Source organism: Miniopterus schreibersii (assembly GCF_964146895.1).
Source record: "Miniopterus schreibersii genome assembly, chromosome: 8".
NCBI lineage: Eukaryota > Metazoa > Chordata > Mammalia > Chiroptera > Miniopteridae > Miniopterus > Miniopterus schreibersii.
Window position 1 is genome coordinate 24,724,836 of NC_138109.1, and position 19,973 is coordinate 24,744,808.

The window sequence follows — 19,973 nt, forward strand, 5'->3', positions numbered from 1 at the left end:
TGGGTAGCGTTAGAACAGTCTACAAAAGAGATCAAGAAGGAACAGAAGAGAGGGAAGTGAAAATCGGGGGAGTTTCGTATCACGGATTCCAAGAGAGGAGGAGAACTTTCTGAGAGGGAGGGAGTGAGTGCCACTAAGAGATCAGCTGTCCGTTGGATTCACTTTGGCAATAGTGCCCTTGGCAAAAGCAGCTTCATGGAGTAGTGGGAATGAAAGCCAGCTTGGAGTGATAGAAAAAGGGTAGAAAATATTTAGACCATGCATACATTGAAACTCTCAGGAAAATCCCTTTGTCCAGCTGCCATCTGGCGAGATCAACCTTGGCAAACCTTACTAACACAGGGCCGCCCTAGAGAGGAGATCAGCCACATGACTGGTGTTTGTCAGCTCTTGGGGGACTGCATTCCTTTGAAAGCTGCTCATTCTGGCTCACATTCACATTCATGCCATGCTTACTTCCATCACTGTTATTTATTCCCCACCTCTAGATCAAAACCGAACTCAAGCAGGCCCAGCAGAAGTTATTAGACCGCGCAAGGATATGCTCTTCACCCCCAGCCGAGTGGAAGCACTGTCAGCAGAAAATCAAGGAGCTGGAGCTGGAAGTACTTACACAGGCTCAGAGCATTAAATCACAGAACACCCTACAGGAAAAGCTGGCTCAGGAGAAATCCAAAGTTGCTGATGCAGAGGAAAAGGTAATTATCCTTACGCTTAATAAGTAACACACGCTGGATCCCACTACTGAAATCCCGTTTCCCTAAGGATTTTAAGATGCAGATATGGTGCAAACTTGATAAAATTCTAGGGCTTTTCTCTACTCTCTTGTGCTTTGCTGCCATCGGCTTCACCTGCTCCTACAATTCCAGTAAATCTTGTGTATTTTTTCAAACTGTATGAACTATATAAAGGTGTTTCATTAAAGCAATAACTTAAAGAACTGAGACCAAATGACTTTTGTTTTATACATTCAAATTTTAAAAGGCTTATTTGCCTCTCCTCTCATTTAGATTGGCATTTACATGATTTTTATTTTGTAATTTTAGAAGAATTTGTGTTGTGAGATGAGCCATTTTGGAATGTTGCCCTTGCATTTTAGATGTCCTGACACTGGGTGGCAGTAGGATGAAACAGTTGCCCATTTGGATCTGTAGGTTTGTCTGAGTCAAATTTTATATTTAAAAAAGTCATTTTATCTAACTATATAAATATAAAACTAACATCAAGAAGTAGATGACAGCAATCTGAATTAAGCTCAAAAGTCTAATGTTGAGCTAAAGAAGTCAACACAAAAGAGTTCATGCTGTGTAATTTCATTTATATGAGGTTCAAGAACAGAGGAAACTAAACTGTGGTGATAGGATAATGGTTGTCTCTATAAGGGCTTTTAAACTGGGAGGGGACATGCGGGAGTCTTCTGTGGTGCTAGAAGTATTCTGTATCTTGGTCTGGGAGGTGGTTTTATAAGTAAAATTTTACTGAGAATGCTTAAGATATGTATACTTTACTGCATGTATGTTATTGTTCCATAAGAAAGTAATTGATAAAGATTGGTAAAATTTTAAAATTTAGACAGTACCAAATATAGGTGAGGGTTTTGTGCAGCAGGAAATCATACTGACTGCAGCTGGAAGAGTAAATCCAAGTAAACACTTTGGAAAGCAGTTTGGCATTGGTTTCTAGTTAAGTTAAAGATGTATATACTATACAACCCAACACTTCTACTACTAGGCATAAATACTAGAGAAACTTTCATACTGCACATAAGTATCAGGAGGCAGAAATCCAGTCATTTCATGGTAACATTGTTTTAAAAAACAGAAAATTGGAAACAACCCAAGCACCCACTGATATGAGATCCAATGAATAAAGTGTATATTTACACAACAGCATGCAACAGTGGAAATGAATGAATTACAGGAACCTGCTGTAGAATGATTAACAAAAAATTGAAGATTCTTGTTTTCTCAGGTGGAGCAGGAAGGGGTATAATTGATGAGGGTCTCAGAGTGGACTTCAAAAGTTTTGGAAATGTCCTCTTTCTTAAATTGGATGGTGGGTTCAAAAGTTTGGCATCTGTCCTTGACAGAGAAGCCAATGGACTGAGACTTTCTTTTGTGGAATTAGGACTGAGTATCTTTAAGTGAGCATTTTCCCTAAGCACAGAATCAAAAGGGGCAGCTCATAGGAACTAGACCTAGCCTCGGCCATTGCCCTGAGTCATTCTGCATCTTTATCTCTCCTACAGTGTGTGTGTGGGTTTTGCAAGGTCCTAAGTGCCAAAGCTTAGGGCTGATGCAGAAAGACCTTCTCTTAGAAAAGGTCTGCCATCCACTGGCATTCACTGAATGTTTGTGGGGAGTACGGTGGCAAACCATTGTAAGGGATTCGTTGTTGGGTCAGAAATACAATGAATTTCTGGAGGTAGAACAGAAATTTCTGGAGGTAGAACAGCTATTCTGAAATCTAGTCATATAACAAACATTTATTGAACACTTACTAAGTACCAATCACAAATTTAGGTGACAGGAAGGCTTATAAAAAATAAGTAAAACAAGTTTAAAAGGATATTTATCTAACAAAAACATTTTTAATGACACTTTTAATCTAACATATAAATTCTAAAATAAAATTATGTATCTCTCTTTCACATTCATAAATCTTATTTTTAGTGTTACCAGGGTATTAAAGAACCTGCACTGGTGCGAGGTGATATGCTAACTGGTACTTGGTTTGTAAGAGACTTTGACTTTATTTTGAGATATCATACATGAATGTAGCCACACTGTGGAGACACCGGACCCCCACACGCTGCTGTTCCAAGTGCAAATTGGTCTAACACCTGTGGAGGCAGTTTGGTCTTACCTGTCAAAACAAACACATAATAATAACCTTTGCCCTGATAAATCCACACCTCATAAATTATTCTAGAGACACTATTTATAATAGCAAAAGATTGGAATTAACCTAAATGTTTATCAGTAGGAGGCTAGTTAAATGAGTTATGGTATATTCTACAGTGGAATAGTATGTGGCCATAAAAGAGAATACAATTGTATATGTACTTACAATATGGAAAAATCACTGAGTATATTTTTATTTTAAAAGCAAAGTACATAAGTATAATATGCCATCATCTGTGTAAAAAGTATGTGTGATAGAACTATTAATAATATTTGTTTATATATTGACAAATAAACCTCTGGAAGGGTATACAATTAACTAATAGCAGAGATCACCTGTTTGGTGGAGGAGAGCAGGTTAGGGCTGGGAAGGAGACTTTTCACCATATAGCTTTGTTTATACACAGCTTTGGGAATGTATTACATATTGTGAAAACTAAACAGTTTGTTTTCAAGTTAAAATAGACCTAACCATGCCCTTTACATGGGTCAGATTTGCGCGACTGTGTTTGCCATCCATATCGTATTTCCCTCATTGGAAAATAGGCCACACTTTTCTTTCAAGTTTTGTTTGTCAACTTTTTTCATTCAAGATTTTGGATCTGCAGCAGAAATTAGAACACGCTCATAAAGTCTGTCTCACAGATGCTTGTATTTTGGGAAAGAAGCAACTAGAGGAAAGGATAAAAGAAGCCATAGAAAATGAAGCTAAAATAAAGCAACAGTATCAGGAAGAACAACAGAAGAGGTAAGAGGAGCAAAGATGCCAGCTTCTCGTGCCTGGCCCTGGTTGACTTTACCAGCAGTGGCCGTTTACCAGTGTGTTTCCTCTGGGCCCCGCTCAAGTAAACTCACACACTTCTGTTTCGCAGTTACCACACTGTATGATAATTTGCCTTTCACACTAGAATGTGGGATTCTTTTTTTTTTTTTTAAGAATTTTATTGATTTTTAGAGGAAGAGAGAGAGAAACATTGATGTGTGAGAGCGAAACACCGATTAGCTGCTTCCTGCGCGTCCCCCACTAGGGATCAAGCCCATAACCCGGGCTCATGCCCCAACCGAGAATCGAACCTGCAACCTTTCAGTGTACAGGACGACGCCCAACCAACCAAGCCACATCAGCCAGGGCGAGTGTGGGATTCTTAAGGCAGGGGTTATTTCTTGTTCTGAGACACACTTGATGCACCAGTAAATTTTCTTGAATGACTGAATTGCCTAGAGAATAGGGCACTCTGGGATTTGCTTCTCTAACTCTAACATTATTGTCACAAGATGCAGACTAGAATGAAGTTGGCGTTTTGTATTTATCAGCGGATTTCCTTTGAAGAAGTTCCAAGTACTTTACGGGCATCTTAATCATCAACAAGCTGCTACCAGATAAGAGCTGTCATATTTTTCTCTAAAATTACTAGGATTGTTATTAGGATCTTACTTAAACTATCTTCTTGGATGCCCTAAACTCCAGTAACTGATGCTTCTTACTTCTTTGGCACTCAGAGTGACTATCATATATTTTAAGAAAAATGTGGTTTTAGCCACTGAAAAGATATACAGACATCCACATATACTGTGAAGCTCAGAAAGTTGCTTTCAGCTCCAGTTAAAAGCTTTAGCACAGGGCTTGACACTCAGTAGGTACTCGGTAAATATTTAGTGAATGAGAGAATGTTTGAGAAAGTGAATGAATGTGCAAATGAATAGTGAATTCACTGAGTAAAGTGTAGTAGAAAAAGAATTGTCACACTATCCCTTGTAGTAGGATGGCAGGCTATCCCCCTGTTATAATACAACTAGACCCTGAGTAAACTACAATAAGTATACCTTTTAAAGCATTGCTCACAAAGCAAGGGAAACCCCAAAAGGCAAACCTGCAATGAGGTAAAATAAAAATGATGAATGACAAACAAACTCCTAAGTCAAGAGGCAAATAACAGTATCAACCCCGTGTTCCAGAGAAGAAGCCGAGGAAGTTTGCCACAAGGTAGGATAGCTGAACTACTTACAGACTCTAGTATTTAGCTGAGAATCCTGAAGGAGCTAAAGTATTTCCCAGTAGGCAGCCCCCAAATTATCTTTGGAGGAAAGCAGCCTCAATTTAGATATTAAGGATTCCCATATATTAAGTTTAATCGAATATGTGCTGACAATAAAAAATCACCAACTAACACAAGGAAACTGGCTACCATGAATGAAAGTCAGCAGAAACAACGAACATGAGATTTATAACCTCCAAGAACTTCAGCAGTTGGGATTAAGAAGAGTGTATTGTAAGCCACCTGTGTGAAGTTTTAAAAGAAACAAAAGATGTAATCAAAGGATTGAACCAGAAAAAGGACTATTTAACTTTCCTGAAACTTAGTTTCTTATCTCTAAAGTGGGAATAGTAATACCAGTTATATACATTTTTTGTTAAGACTGGCTGAGAAGATATACATAGAAATAGTAAAGTAAGTATAGAAAAATGAAATATGTAGGAAAGTTATTTTCCACAAAAAGGGGACTATTAAGTAGACATTGTTTTGTAACCTGGATGAAAACAACCGCAATTTAGATATTTAGTTTGTAACCTACTTTTTTTTTACTTAAAATATTATGATCTGTTTACCTGTCATTAAATCTTCTAGAATATTATTATTTTAATAGAGCATACTTTATTTAATCAGTTCTTTATTGTTGGATATTTACTCCCCCCCCCCCCCAGTTTCTTGCTATAGTAAACAATGACAATATATATATCCTTGTAGCCAAATTTTTGTGCATATCTTTTTATTTCCTTGAGATAAATTCTGGCTAGTAAAATTATAATTATAACTGTTCATTATGAATTTTCAGATATTAAAGAGCCATATAAAATAAAAAGCCTAAGTTCTTCCAAATTTTAGCCTTCAGCTACATATTTCTCAGATTTTTTTCTATGCATACACATATATTTTTATTGTTCTTGTTAACAAAATTTGAATCATTTAAAATATATTGCTTTGGAATTTGCATTTACTACCTAACAATACAACAAGGTCATCTTATTAGCCACTTAGCAGCTGCATAATCTTGGGTAAGTTTCTTATCCTCTCAGTGCCTATCCATACCTACCTCATAGGATCATTGTGTAGATTAAATGAGTTATAAGCAGTTGGCTTGTATCAGTGTCTGGCACATAGTAAGCGCTTGTATCAGTCAGGGTTCGGTCAGAGAAGTAGAAGTGTTAGTCCTGATGTTGGCCCTCGGTTCTTGACTTTGTGCAGGAAAGATTTCACAACACACGTCCAGATGATTTTGAGAGTATGTTTATTAAAACTGGGGACAGTGAAACAGAGGAAGGGAGTAAGATAGAAGAGGCAAGATCATGGTAACAGGCATGAGCCTAGGTGGAGCTGCCTTGGCCCTTTGGAAGGAAAGTCACGGACAGAAGTACCCAGCTACAAAAGCCCACATTCCAACTTCCCAAGAGTAAAGAACAAAATTCTTCAGTTCTGTCCTCCAAATCTTGTACAAATATATCTCTGTTGCCCACTCTAACCAGAAACATGCATGGACAGAATTCCTAGCCAAGTTGACACATTATGAAGACTCTACTAAAAAGGTGTTATTATTGTTGTTGTTATTGCAATATTTGATGTTATTGTTACTGTTGTCATCATTACCATCATCTTCAGTGACGTGAAAAATGTTCATTTTAGCTGGAACAAAATGTTTGGGGATAAGGGGAGTGGCAAGAAAATGAAGCTAGAAAGGTAAGCTAGGCCTGCTCATGATGAGCCTAACTGGCCACGTTGAGTTTGGACATGTTCATGGGAGATAATGGTCTGCAGTTTTCCTTTTTGTAATATGCTTATCTGGGTTTGGGATTAGTGTAATGCTATCAATTAGAATTAGTAAGAAAATATTCCCTCTTCAATTTTTCTGGAAAAGATTATAGATAATTGGTATCATTTCCTCCTTAAATGTTTGGCAGAATTCACCAGTGAAGATGTGGTAGGCTGTTAGAAGACATGAGCAGAGCAAGGACGATGGGCCAGGTACAGAATGTCACCAGGATGGAAAGCCCTGGATGCTAGCAAAGGACTATTGTAGGGTGGGACCTCACCCCCAGGGGGGCCTTTCCTCCCCTAGCATATCACTGGTCATGTGGTGTGGACCCCCTGACCTTTCCTTCCTGGAGATAACATCTAGGCCTCGGTTGTAGTTCAGCTCTAGGCCGAGAAAAGCAACAAAACCAGCCACAGCTGCCTGGCCAGGCATGGCTTGGCGGTTGAGCATCGACCTATGATCCTAGGATCCAGGAGATCACTGTTTGATTCCCGGTCAGGGCACATGCCCGGGTTGTGGGCTCAATCCCCAGTCGGGGGCGTGCAGGAAGCAGCCAATCAATGAGGACTCTCTCATCATTGACATTTCTCTCTCTCTCTCTCTCCCTCTCCCTTCCCCTGAAATCAATAAAGATATATTTTTTTAAAAAAGAAACCACAAAAATCAAAACAAAACAGCCATAGCTGAACTCAGGAGCAGCTGCATTGAATGATGGCTCCTGCCCAGGTGCCAGTCAATCAGTAGAGACCACAGACCACAACCCTGAAAGGACACACCTGGAAAACTGCTGAATATGTTAAGATCTTCCCCTGGGACCGCCCCTAAAATCTCCCGTAAAACCCTTAGGGCAGAGGACCCAGTGCCTCTTCCCCCTGGGAGCAAGCCCTCGACTTTCCCTGCCCCTTCCCCTCCCCCCCATCTTCACCACCCCCAAGCCATTAGCATTAGCTTCCTTACTCACAAGCTCCAAGGGCCCCTCCATTGCCTCTATAACTTGTTTCCTAAACCCATTCTAGGAATTACTTTTCTACCTCTGTGATTAACGAAATAAATATTCTCTTATAGTTTAGGTCTTGGTTCTGAATTCTTTCCTAGCCAGATCCCAAGTGCCAAGCTTGCTGATCCCAAGTCCAATCTGACCCCGCTGGACTAACACCCAGTGCCGTTCCTGCCTCCTGCAACAAAACCATGTGGGCCCAGTGCTTTATTTTTTGGAAGATTATTAAATATTGCTTCAGTTTCTTCAATAGATATAGTCCTATTCAGATTATCTGTTTCTCCTTGTGTAAGTTTGAGGAGATTGTGTCTTTCAAGGAATCATTCCATTTCATCTAAGTTATTAAATTTGCGGGCATAGAGCTGTTCATAATATTCTCTTATTGTCTCTTAATGTCCAGAGGATCAGTAGTGGAGGGGAGCAGAGTTTGCCACCTCAAAATGTGCCTCTTTGGGATATTGATTATTTTATTTAGGCTGGTTAATTTTAAGAAACAGAAGACAAGGGAGGACATCTGAAAACCAGTAGAAATTACTCTTTGTGAAAGGACTTTTACATTTGTAAGGGTATTTCCCTCAGTACCTGGAAGAGGAGGCTGTCTCTAGAAATTGTTGTCAGTGGAGAAGATTTGGACTTAAATCTGCATAATAGTACTATGCTTGTTTACTGTGCTTTTCGTGGTAACTTCCCATAACTGACTCCCCATACCCACCATCTTTTTTGTCTTTAGCTGAAGATAAAGGTGAAGGCTTTTGTCATCTTGGCCAGTTATTCAGTGTTCCTGCATCTCTTCCATGTATACAGGAAGTATCTGTGTTTTTAAACTTTAATTTGTTTTCTCCTGCTAATATGTCTCATGTCAATTTAATTATTAGACCAGCCAGAAGAACCTAAAAGTGTTGGTGGAGAAATGGCACCAGGTGTTAGACCAGTGGAGTCAGACCGGACCTTGGTTAAGCAACCTCAGTACTTGGTTTTGGCTAAGAAAGAATTCTGAGCCAAGACTGAAGCTATAAGAGAAAGTTTATTAGAAAGTTACAGAGATAGAGGAAGTGAGCTGTAGAAGAAATGGGCTCAGGAAACAAGTTACAGAGGCTAAAGAAGGGCCCTTGGAGCTTAGGAGAGAGAAAGATAACACCTCTGGGGGGTTAAGGCGAGGGCAGGCCTCCAGGGAGGGAGAGCAGCGCTGAGTCCTGTCTTGACGGTATTTATATGGAGGTCTCAGGGGAGGATCCCAATATCATCAGCTTTCCAGGTGTGTCCTTTCAGGGTTGTGGTCTCTACGGATTGGTAGGAGCCAGGGGGTCATCAGTCAATGCAGCTGGTCCTCATGTCAACCATGGTGTCACTTGTGAGGTTTTGTTGTTTTTCTGGGCCTGGAGCTGAAACACAACTGAGGCCTAGATGTTATCCTTAGGGGTTAATGCTTAAGGGAGTGGTTGTGCAAGGGCCCGCCTGGGAGCTGCAGGAGGCCTCTCATCCACCCCTTGTTCCTCCTCCAAGGGGGTCTACTGCATGACTATGGCCGTGCAGGGGAGGAGAGGTAAGGGAGTGTCCAGACCCCGTGACCAGCCATGTGAAAGGCCAAGGGATCTAAACCACATGACCATCAATATGCTAGGGGAGGAAAGGTCACCCTGGGGGCGAGGTCCTTGTTTTCCGAGTTTTACCTGTTGCTAGGCACCCAGGGCTTTCCATCCTGGTGACCTTCTGTACCTGGCCTGTCGTTTCCAGTCTGCTCAAGTCTGTCTAAGTGTTGAGGGCAGAGGAAGTTTTTCCTCCGTGACAGTAGTGATGATCACTTTTTCACTTCTGATATTAGTAATTTGTGTCTTCTGTTTCCTGGTTAGCCTGGTTAGAGGAATATCAATATTATTGTTCTTTTCAAAGAACCAGCTTTAGTTTTATGGTTTCTCTATTGTTTTCCTGTTTTCAATTTCATGGTTTTCTGCTCTAATTTTTATTGTTTCTTTTATTCTGCTTTATTTTAGGCTTATATTGGTCTCTTTCTCTAGTTCTTCTTTTATAATATTTGCATTTAATGCTATAAATTTCCCCTTAAGCACTGTTTTACTACAAATTTTATAAGTTATATTTTCATTTTCGTGTAAAGTACATGTAGTTCAAAATATTTTTTAACTTCATGAAACTTCGTTTTTGACAAATGCATTTTTTTAGAACTATGTTTGTTTAATCTGTAAGTATTTTGGGATTTTCCAGCTGTCTGTTATTGATTTATAATTTAATAGTATTATTTTAAACAGTCTATAGCATCCTGTTACATAGATCTATCATTATTTATGTAAAATGTTTTTTAGACATTTTTGCTTTTATAAATATTACTACTGTTATCAAACAGAAAGAGTTCGTCTGTCTGGTGCTAGCAGATCCAAACATTAAACACGGAGAATTGCAGTGGAGAACTATTGGCCATTTTATTATGAATGGTGCCACTCCAGAGAATGGGAAGCTAATGCTCAGAAGCCCAAACTCCCCGGTGGTATGTAGGTTACAGATTGCATAGGGCCAGATTACAAGGCACTGTGGGTAGGGGCTCGGTGTCGTGTTGGGAGTTGATCAGTCAGAGGTGAAGTAAGGGTAATAATTTTTTCTGGACCGAACTGGTTTCATTGATTGGTAGCCAGGAGGTCATTCCACCTTAGGGCTCAGGAGCTGAACATAACTTAGATCAAGATATTATCTTTAGCTTAACAGAAACTGATACCTCGTGACCCTCAGTGAAGGGCTGACCATTGTTTCTGGCTTCCTCAGGGGGTTAGTGACTAGTAAGGGAAAGGGCTAAGGCTTACAGGGCAGGCTGTGAAGAAGCTGAATAGAAATTATACATTCAATCAGGACCCTCGGCTTCACTATAAAGAATATCCTCTACAAAAGACTTTGCAACTGCAATGAAATATGTGTTATACTAAGGGACGTTGAGAATGCTGTGATAGCTCGTAGCCAGGACATCTCATCTGGCCTAGAGAGCCCAAGAAAGCCTTCCTCAGAGAGCGCTGCTTAGGCTGCGAGTGAAGCAGCTGCTATGGGAGAGCTAAGTGGAGAACATGAGGTGCAGGAAGGCCTGGAAGAGGGAGACAAGGGCAAGGCTGGAGTTGCAGAGGGGAACACGGCGGCAGATGACTTGTTTCAGGACGTGAGAAAAACTCATTCTGCCTGCAACAAAATGTTTTTGGATACAGGGAGTGGCAAGAAAATGAGGCTAGAAAGGTAAGCTAAAATAAGGCTAGCTAATATTTAAGAGTTTGAACTTTGTCTTAAAAGTAATTGGGAACCACTGAGGATTTTAAGCAGAGGGAGTAATGTGATTAGATTGCGATTTAGAAAGAGCACTCTGCTTGCTATGTGTAGGATGGATTGAAAGAGAGGCTGGACTATTAGGGAGACAGGGAGTCCTGTTAACCTACTGAATTCTTGATTTTATTCACTGGCAGAACTGGTTTGTATCTTTCATTGTTCAAGCTCTACATTAATATAAAATCAATTTCTAGCATACTCATGAGTTGCCTTTTAAATTTTGACTTCCTACATTTCAACCCCAGTTTCTAACTCCTAAATTTTACTGCAGATCACTTAAGGTATTTAGTTCTGGCAGATTAAAACTTCCCTTTCAGCTCCAAGTCTTGTCTCTTAGTCTGGTCCCTTGATCAGAAATTCAGAACGGAACCAAAAAAGAAATAGACAGTAATAGCAAGGAACTGCTCGAGTATATAATGAATTAGATGAAATAGGGGATGTCTTGGTGCAGGGGGGCTGTGAATGGTAGAAGGTAAACTATACCAGTCCTTGGAAAGCCTGCACTTACCTCCAGAAACATGAGAACTAGAGGCTGAGAGATCTGAGCCCTGTGTCTCAAATATAAATCTTTCCCAACTATCTGAAAAATCTTTCCCAGATTTCTGAAAAAACTGAGCTTAGAGAAAGCAAACTTATTTGTTCAGTGTCAGTATTTTAGTGGCCTAGAATGCAGATGAGCATTTCCCCCCGGGGCTATTTTACTATTATCATAATCATCTTCATCTACATAAATCTCCTAATTTCAAAGAACCTTGTCCAAACTCCTCAGAAGCTCTTTCTACAAACTGGGTTCTGACAAGACTCCCTCGGAAGGAATTATGTATGTATTGGAAAAGCGTGAACATCCTCATGTTAAAAAAAAAAATTCACCTGAGTAAGTTGCAGGACCTACTGGGCTTTCTTCAGCATTTCGTGAGTTGGGCGGCATCCCATCCTGCAAAGAGAAAGCAGCCCCAGGGAGCTGTACCAAATGCAAGGCTTTTATAGGCAGAAGGGGTTTGTGGGGAAAGGAAGTTTCTAGCGAAGAGTGGAGTGTTTTAAGCGGGGAGTCTGTCAAGCAGGTTACCTCTCTAGTGCTCACCAGGTAGTTCCTGGTTGACTAGTTAAAGGGAGAGGCTGAAACTACACTTAAGTCTTGATTTGCTGACGTGACGCTTAGCACAGGTGACTCCATTTTGGACCTGGTATTTCTTTTTTAACACTCATCAAACAGGCTCATTCATGATTCATCTATCACAGTGTTAATGTGTCTATTAGTATCAGTGGTGTTTGTAACTAACAACCCCATATTGAACCAAGAAAATCAAGGGACTCAACTTGTAAAGCAGTGAGGAAGAGTAGGAGGGATACTAGATTCAGGATCAGATCCCTATCTCCATCTGTTCTAGCTATGTGACCTCGAGCAAGTTAAGTAAAAGTCTCTGCCACAGCTTCCCCTGTGAAATAAGAAAAGTTATTTCTTCTTGCCCTGGCTGGTGTGGCTCAGTTGGTTGAGAGTCGCCCATGCACCGTGAGGTCCCCGGTTCAGTCCCCAGTCCGGGCACATGCCTGGGTTTCGGGCTCAATCCCCAGTAGGGGGCATGTGGGAGGCATCCTATTGATGTCTCTTTCTCCCTTTCTCCCTAAAATCAATTTAAAAACATATTAAAAAAATAAGAGACTGAAATTTAAAAGAAAATTATTTCTTCTTCATAGGGTTGTTCTGAGGCCAGAGAGAGAGAGAGAGAGAAGAAAAGTTTCTGTCACAGAGCAGGTTCCCTATGTTGGTCCCTTTATCTTATGGACCCATAACCCACCTCACTGAACCCAAAAAACTTCCCTGTGATGATATAACAATTTTATCTCACAATTGCAATTCACAGTGTGATTTAATGTACATTAATTGCCCTCAGGAAGCTCCTAGATCAGAATCTAAATGAGCTCCAACAGAAAGTGAAAATCTTACAGGATAAAGAGAATTTACTGGAAATGACCAGTTCTCAGCAACAACACAGAATTCAGCAACAAGAGGCCCAACTTAAACAACTGGAAGATGAAAAAAGAAAATCTGATGAGGTAAGAAAGTAAATAGACATGCTTCTCAGTTTTCCAGTTCCCATAGAGCAGAGATTTCCAACTGGTGTGCTGCGGCAGGCACACTGGTGTGCTGCAAGGATTTTAAAACATTGTGATAGCTCACTGTTTAGTCAGGGCCACTGACTTCTTTTCTGTTAGATCTTCAAATAAAAAATTGGCAACTGCCAACACAATAGCCATCCAGTGTAGTGTAAAGGAATTAAAATTACACCTATTTTTTTGTCAGATTGTTATAGGCAGTGGGAACGGCACCAGGTGTCTGAATAGGAATCAGACCGGACCTGGGTTCAGCAACCTTGGTACTTGAGTTCTGGCTAAGAAAGAATTCAGAGCCAAGACTCCAACTCACTGGAGGTTTATTGGGAAAGCAAAGGGAAAGTACACTTGAAGAAAAATTTCAAGCAGCTGGCTCAAACAGCATCCCTGGGGAGTGGGCTAGGGCTCCTTTTAACCCCTCGGAGGGGAGTTAACTGCTTTCTTCTTTAAACTGACCTATCAGAGCCTGTCTTCTGTCCTTGTATGGCTATTAGATGGGGCTTTCCTCCAGCCCCCTTGTTCTCCTGGGGGGCGGGTCTACCACATGACTAACCACATTCCAGGGGAGAAAGGATCAGGAGAATGTGACCTGCAGGACCAGAGGCATTCCAGGGTGGGGACAGGGTCTTAGGGACCAGGTCCTGAATAACAACACTTATCTCCAATGCCTGCCATTCTAGGGTGGAGAGAGGTCTTAGGAGTGAAGTCCTGAATGTTTCCAGTATCTGCTTTACCATTTCCTTTTTATTGCTAGGTCCCCCCTGGTGACCTTCTGCACCTGGCCCATCATCCTTGCTCTGCTCATGTCTATCTAACTGCCTATCACAAATACATTCTTACATATAGTCCTCAGATTTCTGCCAATTTAAGTTGGCAAAATCTTTTCATCTTTTCAGTATGGTAGTCCTCCCAGGCCAGTCCCTGTTCTCAACCCCTATTCCCCAGGATGTGCTCGGATCTGACTGTAGTTATAGGATTCAAGGCAATGGGAAGTAGTAGTGTAGAGGTGGGACTTGAGAACAGTAGGAATCCTCGAGGATAACTGCCTCATGGGAACTCAATACAGAGCCCAATGCAAGAGTGGTTAATCTCTTGAGAGCACAGAAAGGACCGTTTTTGCAGATAAGAGAGGCTCAGTAGAATTTGTAAGTCCAGGATGCACAGGCTTTGGAATCCTGCCAGATGTACTCATTCCTAATTCTCAGATTCCTATGCAAACAAAGCATTTTTCACATAAGAGACCTGGTAAGTCTATGAAGTCAGCTTGTGCTATAATTCTGCAGCCTACTTGATGAAATTTGGGATTTGGTTTTTGGATACATTGAGCTGCTGCCTACAAGAGAGAAGAGGTTCTTTCAGAGCACTCGTGGAAACTGAGTCCCTGACTGTGCCTTGTTCCAATAATTAAATCCCCAAATTGGACATTATCTCCTTGAAAGCGCGCTGACATGGTCAGATGTCGCTAGCCCACCCAAACTCCTTGTACTTCTCGATTCTGCTATAACATTTTTTTGTACCAGCCGTGTGGTCTTTCAAAGTATTTCATGACAGGCAACTGTAAGTTATAATTTAATCAACCCCTGTGTCATGGATATCTAGTACTGGTGACAAAATCATACTGCCTTTAAGTCTAACCTGGTCAGATAACCAGTCTTTGAGGATCTGTTCACTGGAGCCCTTTCTAGAACCAGATACTTTATTAGTCAGGGTTAGGTCAGGAAAACAGCTTTCACTTTCTGTACTTTGCACTGGAAGACTTTTTATATAGGTAATTAGGTTCTTGCAAACTATTGGAAAGGCTGGTGGAGCAAAAGTCAAGGAGAAGAGCTGGCAGCTTTCAGGAAATCTAGAGAAGCAGGAACCATAGGAAGTTACTGTGGTGTCAGAGACTGGACCACTGTAAGCTTTCTCAGCAGAAAGGCTTTGTCAATTTATATTCCATCAACATCATACCTTTTATTCAGCACAGAATGTTCTCATTTAAACAAAAAATGTTTTTCAGTATCTCAAGAGCAACCAAGAATTGTCAGAGAAGGTGTCTGGGTTGCAGCAGGAGAAGGAAGCTCTACATAAAGAATATGGGAAATTTTTGAAGCAGCTTGATGTCCATGTGAGGTAAACCAAGTTCTCTTTGGAAGGGAAATTCTTGCTTCTCCCCAGTTACACCCTTCTCACTTGCCTTCAGGCTCCCCCCGCCCCCCCCACTTTCCTCAGCCTGGACCGCCTAGCCCATTTCAACTCTTCATTTCAACTCTTCATTTCTACTCATACTCAGACTAGCAGTCACCTTCTCAAAGAAGCCTCTCTTGCCCCCAGCAGCCTGGGCTGGGAGACGCGTTCATTGTTTGTGCCCCTTTGCACGTGCCTCTCGGTACTTATTTAAGAACTTGCCATGTTGTTTTGAAATAGTGTGATTTACTGCCCGTCTTCCTCGCTGTACTGTAGGCTTTTCAGGGGCATCCGTCGCAGCCGCAGTCACCTTCTTATCCACGGTCCCTGGCACATATGGAAGGTGTGCAGTGAACATTTGTTCCTGCTCTTTGCTCCATTTCCTGAGCGTCATTCCATCCGATTCCTCTGCTCTCCTCCTTTCTGGAATGTAGCCCAGTAGTTCAGAGTGTGGCCCCTGGCGCCACACTAGAAACTGGCAGTGTGACCCCGAGTGAGTTATGTAACCTCTCGGTGTCTGAGGTCCCTCCCTCATCTTTAAAATGGACAAAATAGCAGTACTTATGAAGTTGTTGTGAGGATTAAATTAATAAATATATGTAAAGTGCTTACTCAGAACAGTGTCTAGTGCACAGATATTGTTATATTAATTCACGTTTCATTTTTCCTCCATGACCCACCTCTCTGCTCCCAGCTCTGTCTTCTTATTTTATTCCTTTATAGATCGAAGTTTCTTATTCTTTTATGTTCTTACCTACTGTGTTGGTGATGTTAATGATACAGTAATGACAAAACCACTGTTTACTGCTGTCTAGCAGAGAGTATTTTTCAGTCATTAGTATTCATTATGTTGCTTTGATCATCTCATCACTGAGAAATGTAGAAATCATGGTCAAGGGAGTATATGTGGTTCAGTTCATGCTGCTTGCAAACCTTAGACGAGAACTCAGTCCTCTGAAAGCCTGTGCGGTGCTCTTTCTACATAAGAGAGAGATGAGAGAGTGAAGTGCTAGATCTAGAGGATATAAAATGCCACAGCATGCCTGGCTGGCGTGGCTCAGCGGTTGAGCATCGACCTACGATCCAGGAAATAGAAATTCAATTCCCGGTCAAGGCACACGCCTAGTTGAGGGGCTCGATCCCCAGTGGGGGTATACAGGAGGCAGCCCATCAATGACTCTCTCATCATTGGTGTTTCTGTCTCTCCCTCTCTCTCCCTCTCCCTTTTTCTCTCTGAAATCCATAAAGGCATATTGAAAGAAAAAAAAAAGTAAAAGATCTTGATAATTTTTAAAAATTAAAAAAAATAAAATGCCACAATGCTTGCCAAATGAATTGATACTGAATCTAATATATATTTATATATATAAAATACTATATAATATATTAGGTCAATATCAGCCTCCTCTCTCAGGTCAAGAACCATAGATGTGCACTAAACACCTCACAACCAGGGATCCCAAAATGGAATCTCAGGTGAGATTTTAAAAAATATTCTGCTGGTCATGTAAGCATATCTCTGCTATGTAATCAGCCTCAAGAGCAGAGCCTTCCTGGGGTCTCACTGAGACTAGGTGCAAATCATCAATCTCATTGTTATCAATAGACAGTGCTGACAAGCTGGTGCAAACTGCCATGAAACTCCTTGGACCTGTGGTTACAAAGCAACACACTTGTAATCAGTATTTTCATTTCTTCACCAGTGGTCAGTGCCAAGCAAGAACTTTAGCAAAACAGCTCAGGGCATTTCTAGGCCTGCCGGAGTCAACCCTCACAACACAGCAACACAGTCCTAATTTAGTTAAAAATTACTCACTGGTCTATGATTGAAATTTTTATTCCAAATGAAAATAACATTTTGGTATGTATATTTTTTCATTTTAAAAATTATTTTTATAAATTCCCAGGAGTGGAATTACTGGTCAAAAAGCTGGTACTTGGGATCTTAAAATGTATTGACAAACATTCAGAAAGACCCTACCAAAATTTTCTGCCATCATTATATAAGAGGAGTAATTTCACCACACCCTCATTAGCACTGGGTACTGCTATTGATGAAATTTTCCCAATATCCTTTGCTTTAATTGAGGTATAGCTTATAATAAATGCACAGATTTTAAATGTACAGTTTAATGAGGTTTGACAAATGTATACATTGACATAACCACTACTTCAGTCAAGATACAGAACATTTCCATCACCCCTTAAAGTTCCCTCCTACTCTTTTACAGTCGATCTGTATGTATCTCCTGCTCCCTCCATCTCCTCCCAGACATTCACTCTTCTGATTTCTGCTGCTCCTGAAACTTCATCTAAGAGGAATCAATCTTTTGTGCCTGAACTTCTTTTGCTTTACATATGCTATGATCTTTAATGCTCACATAGCCATAAATTACTTGTAATTTTATTTTGAATTTCTTTGTTGGGCAGTGAGGCTGTTTTCCCATGTTATTTTTCTGTAGCCTTTAAGACAATGGATCCTAACCCTAGCTGCATATGCCTGGTCCCCAGCATAGATTAATGAAATCATAATCTTCAGATAAGGCTTGGAGATCAACATTCTGCTGAAAGTTTCCCCGTGTGATTCTGATGTACATTCAGGGTTGAAAAGTACAGCTTTAGGAATGAAAATGGAAGGAACTGTCAGAACTCTAGGTTCATTTCTGTTTTCATTCCCCTGATCCCAGCCCTGACCTTTACAGACAATGCTCATTTTTTCCATGTTTTTCAACTACTCTTTCAGAGGAACAAATTCCTTGCCTCTTTGAGGTAAAAATAATAGAAAGACCATCTGGTTTTACTTAAACATAAGCAAAAAGCTGTCCCTAAATTTCAGAACGTCAGTATTGAGCTGCCTCGTAGTGCTAGTAGTTAACAAAGCCACATGTTCTACAGGCAAGTTGGCCAACAGAACTTCCGGGCAAACCAATAGGTGTGCCAAACATCGAGCCAGCAACAGCAAGGGAAGGCTCTAAGCCCTCACTTGTACTGCACCAACATGCTCTCCAAACCATGCATAACACTACAGGAAGAAACCTGAACATCAAGCATTAGGAACTAGTCAGGTCAAGTATAAAACAGTCATAGAACATATTACAACTGTAAAAGAGGGTGGCTATGAAGACTAGATAATAGCATGAGAAAATGATTTTCATTGACATAATCAATGAAAAGAGCATAAGGTAAAAATTTTAATGTAGACAGTGTTTAAACAAAAGATGCTTATAAAAAGACTGAAAGGAAATATAACGATATTTTAGTACTGATTATATTGGAGGTTGGAATTTTCCCCAAAATTTTATATAATTTAGCATGTATCAAAAGTTCCTTTTTAAGGCTGAATAATATTCCATTGTATGTATACACCACATCTTATCTATTCATCAGTTGATGGAAATATGGGTTGTTTCCACGTTTTTGTCTCTTGTGAATAGTGCTACTGTGAACATTCATATACAAGTTTGTATGTGGACATATGTTTTCATTTCTCTTGGAATTTCTCTAGGAGTGGAATAGCTGGGTCATGTGGCTCTATGTTTAACCATTTGAGAAACTGCCATGCTTTTCCCAAAGAGGCTGTACCATTGGACATTCCTACTAGCAGTGTATGGGAGTTCTAATTTCTCCACATCCTTGTCAGCACTTTATCTTTCCTTTTTATTTTAGCCATCCTAGTGGTTGTGAAGTTATATCTCATTGTAGTTTTCATTTGCATTTCCTTAACAGCTAATAATGTTGAACATCTTTTCATGTGCTTATTGGTGGTAAGTAAGATTTATGTCAGAATCAGGCTAAGAGCCTTGAGCAGAGACCTATATAGAACTAGCATTTAGAAGTCCAGATTCAAGGCAAGGACTGAGTAGACCCAGTTATCTAGAAAATAGACAAGATTGAAGTAGGTTATATTACTATACAAGGGTATAGCTAAGAACTAAAAAATTTAAAATTAATGACTGAATCAGCGGAGCAGGGATCAGAAGTCAAGGAGTTTCCAAAATTAAACTTGTAAGCATAGCTTACATCCATCAGCTCAAGACCAAAATAAGCCAGAGACTTGAGTCCATAGTGATTACTAAAAGCTGGTATTCTTTAGGAAGTTATCCTTGGTCCATTCCCTCACTTGGGGCAAGAAGTGCTACAGATGTGAGGCAGGACAAGCATCCCTATCTAGTGCGAGACCCTGAGAACGCAAGAAGAGGAAACCCAAGACAGGTGCATACTGAGGAGGCAAAATAAATTTTCACTGTGTTCAAGTGTACTTGTATTTAAATTTATTTTTATAGAAACTATAATAAAAAATATTATCATCACAAAACAAAGCTTCACAGAGTCAAGAGTCGTTTTGTTCATGAAGTAGAGCTCCGAGATGAGAGGATTAATCTACTTGAAAATGAAATTGGAATACTGCGGCAAAAATTAGAAAAGGTGAGGAAACAAGGTGAAGAGTTCACCCATGATGTGGCTGTCAGTCATTTAGAGAAAGCCCACTCATTTTTAAAATTTATTTGTGGCCTCTTCATAGCTCATGTTTTCACGCCTTTTTCTTTGCACCCTCTTTCCATGTGTGTAACTGTTCAAGCCCTACCAAAAGGGATTTAAGACTCATGGTGATGCTAAACCAAACTGGACACTGAAAATAGTCTGCTCTGCCAGCTTATAATTGTGTC

At 40.4% G+C, this 19,973-nt stretch overlaps 1 protein-coding gene across 8 annotated transcripts in view; it reads left to right on the forward strand.

Annotated features, from left to right (window-relative positions):
- CCDC30 (coiled-coil domain containing 30) overlaps window positions 1–19,973 on the forward strand; it is a 56,346-nt gene that overhangs the window by 27,983 nt on the left and 8,390 nt on the right. For 7 of the 8 annotated variants that reach the window (XM_081145362.1, XM_081145363.1, XM_081145357.1 and 4 more), the window contains 5 exons: window positions 489–698; window positions 3,497–3,651; window positions 12,918–13,080; window positions 15,140–15,252; window positions 19,590–19,731. In XM_081145362.1, the coding sequence (XP_081001488.1) occupies window positions 489–698; window positions 3,497–3,651; window positions 12,918–13,080; window positions 15,140–15,252; window positions 19,590–19,731 (783 nt within the window). The remainder of the gene's footprint in view (window positions 1–488; window positions 699–3,496; window positions 3,652–12,917; window positions 13,081–15,139; window positions 15,253–19,589; window positions 19,732–19,973) is intronic. The other variant, XR_013999415.1, reaches the window with a different exon arrangement.